This window comes from Pezoporus flaviventris, unplaced genomic scaffold (assembly GCF_033815535.1).
Source record: "Pezoporus flaviventris isolate CSIRO_AGI_PZ_B2104156 unplaced genomic scaffold, CSIRO_AGI_Pfla_v1 ptg000648c, whole genome shotgun sequence".
NCBI classification, from domain to species: domain Eukaryota; kingdom Metazoa; phylum Chordata; class Aves; order Psittaciformes; family Psittacidae; genus Pezoporus; species Pezoporus flaviventris.
The window spans coordinates 34,583-44,397 of NW_026893194.1; the positions used below are offsets into that span (position 1 = coordinate 34,583).

The 9,815-nt window shown below is 37.2% G+C and overlaps 1 protein-coding gene across 2 annotated transcripts; it reads right to left on the reverse strand.

Moving 5' to 3' along the window:
* Window positions 1-1,801: 1,801 nt before the first annotated feature.
* On the reverse strand, window positions 1,802-8,969 carry LOC133264133 (terminal nucleotidyltransferase 4B-like). Of its 2 annotated transcripts, XM_061444057.1 has the most exons (8): window positions 8,822-8,969; window positions 8,219-8,347; window positions 6,756-6,969; window positions 5,943-6,069; window positions 5,739-5,842; window positions 4,185-4,369; window positions 3,483-3,647; window positions 1,802-2,190 (listed from the first exon to the last, which is right to left on the reverse strand). In XM_061444057.1, exons 2-8 carry the CDS (start codon window positions 8,237-8,239, stop codon window positions 2,014-2,016), a joined length of 993 nt encoding a protein of 330 aa, XP_061300041.1. In that variant the 5' UTR covers window positions 8,240-8,347; window positions 8,822-8,969; the 3' UTR covers window positions 1,802-2,013. The 2 variants fall into 2 exon arrangements, with proteins under 2 accessions (XP_061300041.1, XP_061300042.1); XM_061444058.1 differs by lacking the exon at window positions 8,822-8,969 and having other exon boundaries at window positions 8,219-8,416.
* Between the last annotated feature and the right edge of the window lie 846 nt (window positions 8,970-9,815).

Genomic DNA, 9,815 nt, shown 5'->3' on the forward strand with positions numbered 1-9,815 from the left:
GATCAAATTAAAATATGAATCAAAATTTTTTTAAAAGAACACCAAACCATTGTCAAATTAATGTCACTTATAAGCTTAGTGTTTGACTAAATGTTATGATTTTCCATTTTTTTTGAATACATATATTTTCCTTTTTGAAGTAAACCACTTTAGCACATTGAAAATGTTTATTAAGTGATGACATCAGTTCTGGTCTTATTTTAGCATTATTTTATTTTAAAAATCACTGCACTCATTAGTGCCCATTAAGGGTCATGTTGGCCTGTAGTATTCTGTAAATGCATAATATAAAACATTTCTAAAAGCTCATAGTACTTTTTATAAAAGCATCATCTCCAGAACAGCTGCATTAAATACAGCCATGTATGCTGAGTGCACACCTTCCTCTTTAAAGAAGTATGTGAAAGTAAATGCCACTTTCCTCTACTGAAGTGTCCCAACTCCTGTGCCAAGCTATCTATGCCTGTGTGTGAGGGCAATTACACACTTCATTCACATTCATGGCATCAGTTACTGCAACCTAGACTTGTAATGCAACTGAACTGGACAAATGCAGAGCTGAAATTAAATGATAACTAGCTCAACAAGAAATACTATGAGATACAAAAGGTTTGGGTCTTTAAGGCAGTACAAAATATATTTTATTATTTGAAGTAGGTTTTTTTTTAAATAATTAAGTGTAAATATGAAAATGCCTCAGAAGGGAGTGAGAAAAAATACTTTAATTGTAAAATTTACTTAACGTTTCAACAGTTATCTCCTACAGGAGTTAGCAAAAATACAAAACACAAAAAGCCCCATACCTGGAAGGGGGAGTGGAAGGCACAAAGAGGAACGGGATTAAAGCAGCCCAGGAATGCAAATGTCTAACAAATCTAGTTGTCCTTTGTGGGTTTTTTTAAACAAACAAACAAGAATAAAACAATCACCACCACCAACCAAACAGCACCACCACCCCCCCAAGTGGCTTTATATTTCTTTAAAAAAAGAGAGAGGGTTGGGGAGAGACCACTAAGGGGCGGAAAAGAAGGATGCAACTATAAAACCCCATTGCCTGATATCATAGAATAGTTAGGGTTGGAAAGGACCTTAAGATCACCTAGTTCCAACCCCCCACTGCCATAGGTAGGGACACCACACACTAAACCATGTCATCCAAGACTCCATCCAAATGATGTCATTCTAGAAAACAAGGTGAAGGTTACTTCTCCAAGATGACAAACTCAGTGTCTTCACAAAGTACATGTACACTTCATTTGTCACCATAAGCCTTTCTTGCAGAGGAACAGCTTTTGCAGATCAAATGTTCTATTAAATGGTTTAAATGCCAAGAAAAGAAATTCTGAGCAATATAACAAGTAATGTCTCTTTATATGAATGTTAAGATAACAATTCAGATTATTTTCCAAACTAATCCTGAGAAAAATTTATGTTTACAATTTAAACAGTAATGCTATATAAAAAGTATTAACAAATCCACTATTACAAATGTCAGTTTTCCTATATGGTTATGTATACCTACACAATAAAATGGTAAGCATATGCAAAAATAATAAGAAAATCATGCACAAATTACTTTCACCTTTAAAGGATGGGTTTCACTCAAAATACAACTTTTTGCCTTTTTTCCCCCCTATTTTGTGTGTTTTATTTGTTTGTTACCAACCCCTAGACACACTGAGTACTACCTCTACAGGTCAGCATGAGCTGGTGGGAAATATATTTATTTTACATTGAAGCATTTATATCTTAAATGACCCTGTTTTAGCATATGACTTATTAAATGAGTAGCCTTTTCCTCTTTGTTGTTTTTATATTTTTCTTTTTTTTTTCTTTTTAGCATTTTTTGCAGTGATCAGTCTTCATGATCTGTTCTCTGGTGAGCTGGGAAAAAAAATTGCAGTTGCTAATCAGCAACAGTCTGAAGCTCTGGAAGAGATCCAAGGAGTCACTATCAAACTATCCTGTAGCATGAGATCATTGCACACAGAAAGGCAGTCATAAAATAGGCAACTATCTACAAAGGTCTGAAAGGGCTGCATCCCTCTTGTGCTTCCTCTTTTTGCCATGGAAGAAGTGATGGTGTGATTTGCTGCCTTGATGTTTGTTTGTGACTGAGGTACTGTGGCTTGAGTTTATTGGACCTTGGAAGCCTTTGTTAGAAGAGCAAAATAACCATGCAGATCCATGCTGTGAAATAAGGAGAACATGGTAAATCAGCGCTAAAAGGAAAAAAAGTGTGGCAACTACACAACCCTATTTCTGGATAATGAGGACGTTAACTCATGAAAGCATTACACTTGAAACAACTGATACAGCAACAGAAGCCAGGACAGCACAGTACCACAAATCTTTCACTTTGGTGGTTGCAAACAAATGCTCATCTCTAGACCCAAATCCATGCAGGTCAAGAAAGAAGAGCAGAGCATTTTGAATTTTGGAAAGGATCGAACTGTTCTGTTGCTCCGATTTTGCAATGATCAAAAAATGGTTTACAGAAGCAGACCACCACAATCCAAGACAACAGATGAAGACTAATCAAATCTCATCTTCTGTGCAAAATTATGACAAGATTCTTTTAAGGCCAGGACTAATTTTATACCACATCTTTTTACAGATGTAGAGTATCTCAGATCGTGCATTTGCACATTCCAGCACCAGAATTAGCTCTGTGTAGTAACACAAACACACATTCATGGTATATCCAAGGCCTAGCTTGTAAACTCAGTACTAGCTAGAGAGAGACTGTCAGCAAGTAGGAGGAAAGTCTCCAGCACTACTTTTCAGGAGTAATATTCCAGAAGATTCCAGACTATTTTCCATATATTAAAGAAGTCTTAAATTCTGAAAAATTATAAAAATGTAAACTGCATGTATCCAAAGTATATTCTATATAGAGGCATATAGTATTTCCAGATCACTGATTTGTCATAGAAGCATTCCTCAAAATGAGAAATCCCTTAAATGCATGAGCTCTGGTAGGCCTCATCATAAAGATATTTGTATTTAGGGGGAAAAAAGAGGGAATTTTATATATCAGCAAGCAATCTTCATTGCCCTTAATGAAAGACAGTTCAGCAAGTACTAACAGCTATCAGCTGCCAGTCATGTTTGAAACATACAATTTTACTAACTGTCTTTCACTAAGTGTAGGCATGTCTCTTTAGTTCTCAAATTCTGCTGTCACGACTGGACTGATATGCTTTCTATACAAAGGAAATGGGTGCAGCACATCTGTATGCTTCTGGCAACTTTAGGTTTCCCAAAATAAAGTCAATCTTATTTCATCTAGTTTAAGGCTGGGAAAGCCCCTGCTGCAAAGTCCTCTGTGTAAACTAAACAGTTTATACTTTTAATCTTTTTAGTGGAATGAAGGGAAGGTCAAAAACAGTGTTTCCTTTCCAGAACAAGCTACTCTTCCATGAAGGACATGCAATATTTAAATGATCTATACAGCTGTTGTCTCCAAACATTTCACAAACCTGAGATTTGTTCATGTTGCTGGAAGTATTGGCTGTTTGGCTATTTTGTGTTTTCCCACTTGACTGGGAAGATTCCAGTGACACTTCTTGTGACCCCACTCTGGTTTTGGTAGACTGACGACAACTCAACTGTTTAGAGGTTTTGCACGGTGTTCCATCAGAATCCTTCAGGAAAATGTAAAGTATTAGTGAGTGTTTCTATTAGTGAGTTTTCCAATAAAGCTAGCAGTAGACAAAAATTCAAATGTGTTTATTTTATTAGATACTAAAATTCTTTCAATCTTACTGAGTAAAACAGATTTAAAAATGTATTGATGCATGATTCTGATTTTGGGATTTAGCTTTTGGTTTTAAATAAAATTCCCAAACATTGTTTAAGGCTTTTTTTTTTTTAAACACAGTTTTCTCAGAGAAAAAGAGGGCTATGTAACTCTATCTGCTGCATTCACTTTATACATGTGTTGTGTCAAAAACACACTGCAACTTACATGTGTAGAAATTGCATAAGAGGTAACATCTTATGCAAGTTAGGATTCTGGATGAAATAACTAACTAGGATTCCAAGCTTTCAAAATGTATTCTGTGGAAGTAAAGATCAGGAAAAAAAAACAACCACCCACCCCCTCCCCCCCCCCAAAAAAAAAAACACCAAAAAGACCCCACAAAACAAAACAAAAAAATCAGAAAACCACCAGTACTTACTACATCACTACAGCTGGACAGTGTAGAGGATGATGATGAAGGACCTGATGAAGAATTTGAAGAATGTTTACTAAGTATTTCTGAAGTTTTATTTCTAGGTTTTGATAGTGCTTCATCCTCTTCAGCAAGATTATTGTTGCATTTGTCTAGCTGCTGAGTATCTACTATCAAGGTTACTCCATTACCTATTAAAAAGCAAAATGGAAGCATCACCACACAGTAACTACTAAAATATGTTGCTTTTTTTTAATATATCCCCTCAGGTATTATATATCTATTATATCCAGCAGGACATGTAGAGACATCTGCACATGTACATACTTTTAATACATGCAGACATGTTTTGTATGCATGTACTGCCTGCAGCAAGCCAACAACTCACAGATGGTGCAGTGGTTTCCCAAGAAGATCCATTAACATAAACTGTGGAAACCACCAAGCATTACCAACAGTTCAAGCTGGAAATTAGAGAGATAAAGAGATGGAAGAAGGTAGTAACAAAGTTCAGATGTGCTGCGTGATGAGACTGATTCATGACACACTTCAACAGCACTCAGTTAGGTTTAAATTCCTTTCCTATGTGCCCAGTACTCAGCAGCTCCCATTTTTCTTCTACTGGAGCTGCTAAGTGTCATAAGAACTTCAAATAAGCCTGGTTGCTTATTTGAAGCAACCCTACACTGAAAATACGAGATACAGAACTCTCATATCTCACTAACTTCTACCTTAAGTATAAAAAGGAAAAATCAGAACTTAAATCTAAAATAAACCTACAAGACAACTACTGTAACTGCCACCATTATCTTCCTGATACAGGGTTATTTTATTACTGTTTTATCTTACGTAAGACTCCCAGGAGTTACCTCTGATTTACACAGCATACACTTGCTGCCTCACTAGCTGTGTTTGCATACGGAGGTTAATACATAGATCACATCAGGTAGCCAAGTGTTACTCTGGAGCTTGTGGGACTGAACAGTGGTTGTCTGCCATGACCAGGTTGTACAGCAGTGCCACAAGGGTCTGCAGACTGATAAAACACAAATGGTCCAGGAGCACATTCAATTTACAAGGACAGTGAGGGAAATCACTAACAAAAGCTTTAAAAAAATAAACAAAATCCCATCCTAGCCTAAAGACTTGGTAGTTGTGTCATCATCTCTCCTTAACCCCGAACAAAAGAAGACTTCTAGAAGGCAACCTTCTAAAATTAACTGGAGGTGTTAGAATTCATTTTACTTTTAAAACTTCCAGACAGCAGATACACCTACACCAAAAGAGGCTGGCGACTGGCTGGTGAAGTCAGAAGATGGGCAATGAAAACAAATAATATATGCTGGCCACATCTACTGCAGTAGAATAAAGATAGACATGGTATGGCCTTTTTACTCTTATACAAATCTACATCTTCTGGATAAGAACAATAGGAAAAGCAAAAAAGTGAATTCATATTAAAATGCATGCATTGCCTCATGTGAGGCAAAAGCAACAGCAAAATCTGATCAAAACATGCAGGAAGCTTCCCACTATCAGCCATGCTTAGTCAAAACTTACCGTTACATGAAGACTCCGCCCTACTTTGCATTCCCCACTGCTTTGATATCCACTCTCTGTATGCGGCCACCTCTTGTGTTACTCTAATTATTCTACCTAATATACTGTAAAAGAGGGAAAAGAATAAAAAAAAAACATGATTAATTTTTAGACACACAAAAATATAAGCAAGTTCTATCTGAGATTTAGACTCATAAAATTTACCTTTCCATTTCGTTGTTAGGGTAATATTTAGCTATTGGGGAAACTGCATGGCTCAAAACAACATAGGCATAATCAAAAGCCTGTTTCACTTGCATGGCACCATAGGAACTCCTCCCAACATCATTACCTTAAAGTAAGAATACAATTAAATAAATAAATAAGATTGAAACTGTAGTTATCTCCTTTCAGACAAGAGACAGTGATATTTTTTAAAAATTACCCTTACGTCCCAACTCACTGCAGTTACCTCTTGTAGAATAGGACTACTGGAGCATAGATATTCAAAAGAGCTTTTTTTTAATATAGATATTTATATGCACAGAGGTTCAAAACAGCAATTCTCTGGGTAAAAGCGCAATACATGAATCAAAAAATAAGAAAACATAAAATCCTGCACTGCTTATATCACACATGTAACAGGACTGTCCTGGATAACATTTTTCTAGATCAGAAATACATTAACTCTTTCAGCAGCACTTGACTCGCCATTCCAGAAGCCACCCCACTGAAGCCAACAGTCAACCTTAACATAAAGGTAATAGTACAGAATGAAGCCACTATGGATTTATGTAGCACTTACATGTAGCACTTATGTAGCACAGGCACACTCTGGGCTGACATGGTAATTTACTAAGAACGTGTCTTAAAGAACACTGTTGTGTTCTGAGTGCATCTTGTGTTCAAAGACACGAATGAGGTGTTTCTGTTTGGGTTTTGGTGGTCATTCTACTATTCTACTATCCTGAGATTTAACTCCTCTAGATTAAGCATTCCCATAATTTTTGTATGTTAAGTGTTGGTTTATGAGGATACCTGGCTGTAATGGATCTTCAATATACAGCATTGATGGTCTGTAGCCATCCAGCATGCTTTTTTGCACTTCATCTTTGGCAACGTAAGAGCCACCATCCTTTATTCGGATTCCAGTCTTCAGATAATTGAAGTGACGTCCATATAATTCAAAAAACTCTATTAAAAGAACACCATAGTTGGCATTGGTCATACAGGCATCTTCCCTGGGATGTAGCTATTGAGAAGAGAGAAAAAAAAATAATAATTTTCTTAAGACTTCAAGTTTCAAGTACCTTTAAGTGCCTTTGCTTTTTCACAGCAAGCATGTCTAAATACAATTAAAAATAATAAACCAGAATATATAAAGCAAACTTGTCTAAATATATTTTCCTTGATAAAGAAGTTTTAAATCTTTAAAACAAGATGCTATAAAAACTTTTATAAACTAATACCTCTTAAAAATAAGGCTATCAAGTATTAATGTTTCTGTATTTGAACTTTCAGTTCAGTAAGTGACCTTCCAGCACTAATGGTGCATAAATATATATCCACACTTCACAAACCTGGGTTTGGAATACAAATACAGGCTTCTAACATTCACAGCTATGTAAATGATCCCCTATGCTTTTAAGATGCAACCTGAGAGATGATGAACAAAACCAGTTCATAATTTAAACAGATACAAAACCTAACTGCTTCTTCTGCAGAGCAAATGGAGATGCTATTAGTCAATATAAGAAAAATTGGGGTTGGAAGAGACTGAGATTTTAGTTTCTTTCAAAAAGATATGCCTGTTGTCTTCATTTCTTTTGTGCTCAGCAAGCAACTGCACTAGCACTCAGCAAACACCAAGCTCCAGCTCAAGGTTCAGGTTTAAAAGTAACTACAGTCTGAAAAGTACAGACATACAAATGCACACGCAGTTACACAATGACATTTGGTACAAGAAAATAAATGAATCTGATAAAGCCAAAACCTGGCTACTGCATATTTCTACAATATTTTTCTCCCCCAGGCACAACAATATAAATTTAGTTCATGCATTTTGTTCTCTTAGATTTAAGAGAAAGTTGTAAAATGTGTTTGATTTCAGCTTAAAACCCTAGACAAAATAGTAAAATTCCACTGCATTCATTAAAGCACATCCAGGGTGTCAGACCTGGAAAATAAGTCTTATAAAGGACAGCTGCATCTAACTAGCTTGCTCCAAATAAACCATACAATAGTCAAGTTATTTTACCATGAATGACACTTGTGCCTGGTACCGATACACTAACAGATGTTCCAAACACCTCTAATACCGAAAGTGCCAGTATCAGAAAAAGAACAGAAGACAGGTGGGATGTTGTCTGTTTTTAAATGAAAAGAGGGTGCAAAACCACAAACAGGAGCACTTAGATGACTAAATTTAAGGACTGATCAAATTCTTTCTTAATATAACATCCTTTTTCACCAATGGCATCAATAGATTTCATTAAGCTTACCTGAAGGAAGCTGACAGCCATTAAAAAAAGACTGTAAGAACCGATTCCACCTGTAAATACTTCATTAAGGTCCCTCTGTAACAGGAACTGTTTCAATACTAAAACTAGATATGGTAACACGGGGTATTTCTGAAAGAGAAAAGCAAAGGTGTTAGGACACTGTGATGCATACCTACAGCTGATACTAAGAAAGCACGCTAAAGCAATCTATCTGTTATATTACATCTCAAAGCTAAGTATAATTCTAATTTATTACTTTTAATACCAGGGGAGAAGCTAACTGTTCTGCCTGTGGTCAATACAGGTATTTTACCTCTTCAACTCCAGTGGCAGATATTAAAAATAGAAAAAAAAGTTACTACCTCATAAAATCAGAATTATTTTGTTTGAATACATAAATATATTTGATTTTCTCATACAAGTGAAAAGGAAGAACTGTGGAGATATCCATGTCTGTAACAAAACCTTCCTGCCGCAACCAAGCTGATATCCCACAGCGGGCTGAAAATTATGTCTTGAAAATTCTTCAGATGCCCAGAGTTGAAAACAGTTCTTCAATATTACTACACCCAGATAACACTTTTGAAGAAGCCAAATACTTACTTTTGGGTACCTGGTCCTTCAATAGATTTGTCAGCATGGATTTCCTTAGAAGTGTACATACACTGCACGTGCAGAGAACACGAATCTTTTGGACAGCAGTGGAGGCTGGGGCTACGCCTGCACTCTGAACACCCCTTCACAGGGCAGGGGGCAAAAGAGGCTCAATAACATCAATACAGAACCAAGGCCCTTACTTTCAGAAACGTGGATCATGGTATCTATGATTGCAAAATATTAAAGGGAAATTGAGAATTTTTCCAAGAACTTCTCTGCACAAGTCTTAGTGTATCAGGAGCCCTATTTAACCTAAGATCCCAAGATCACTTTTTTGAACTATTAAGAACTTAAGAGTTACAAGGTAGAGTGTTGACTATCTGTCTATACCAAAATTCAAAGATGGGATTTTTCTCAGGAAACTGCAAATCCTTAATTAAGGCATCAGCTGCCTCAAACTTCCAAATAAATTGAATTAACAGAAATAGGCATTTTCCAAGGATAATAATGAGCATGACACCCCCATTAGGTAATTCAAAGTTATGTGGGTCAAAATAAGACCCAAGACAATGCCCTGCAAGTGTTTCATAGAAAGATCCTCAAGAACACCATTACCAGTGTGTGCCAGGGCTGAGTGCCACCTCTGCCTGCCACACCAGGCTCGGCCACCTGCACTCAAGGCCAGCACTGGTGTGGCACAGCTGCACAGCCTTGGCTTGGGCTGCTGGGAAAACAGCCCTGTGGGAAAGCGCCATGTGGGAAGGCTTGTGGGGAATCCCTCCACCTCTCTCAAGAGCTGCTTTCATCTCCATTGCTCCCCTGGTGTCTGCCTGAGCCACGCTGCTGTCCAATGATGTTGATCCTGACACTAACAACTGACACAGCATCCTCAGCCTCAACCTCCTCACAGGGAAACGGTCTTCCAGCTGCTGGATGGCCTGTAAGCTGACGCCGACTACTGTCACCAGACCTGCTCTGAGCCTCAGGTCGGAGTCCCATG

Excerpts from the sequence above, each read along its gene's own strand:
- LOC133264133 (XM_061444057.1), bottom strand. The coding sequence starts at position 8,239 with ATGGCTGTCAGCTTCCTTCAG. Across the intron at positions 6,070-6,755 it reads TGAAGATCCATTACAGCCAG|GTAATGATGTTGGGAGGAGT; the intron begins GTATCCTCATAA and ends TCTTACTTTAAG. Across the intron at positions 4,370-5,738 it reads GGCGGAGTCTTCATGTAACG|GTAATGGAGTAACCTTGATA; the intron begins GTAAGTTTTGAC and ends GCTTTTTAATAG.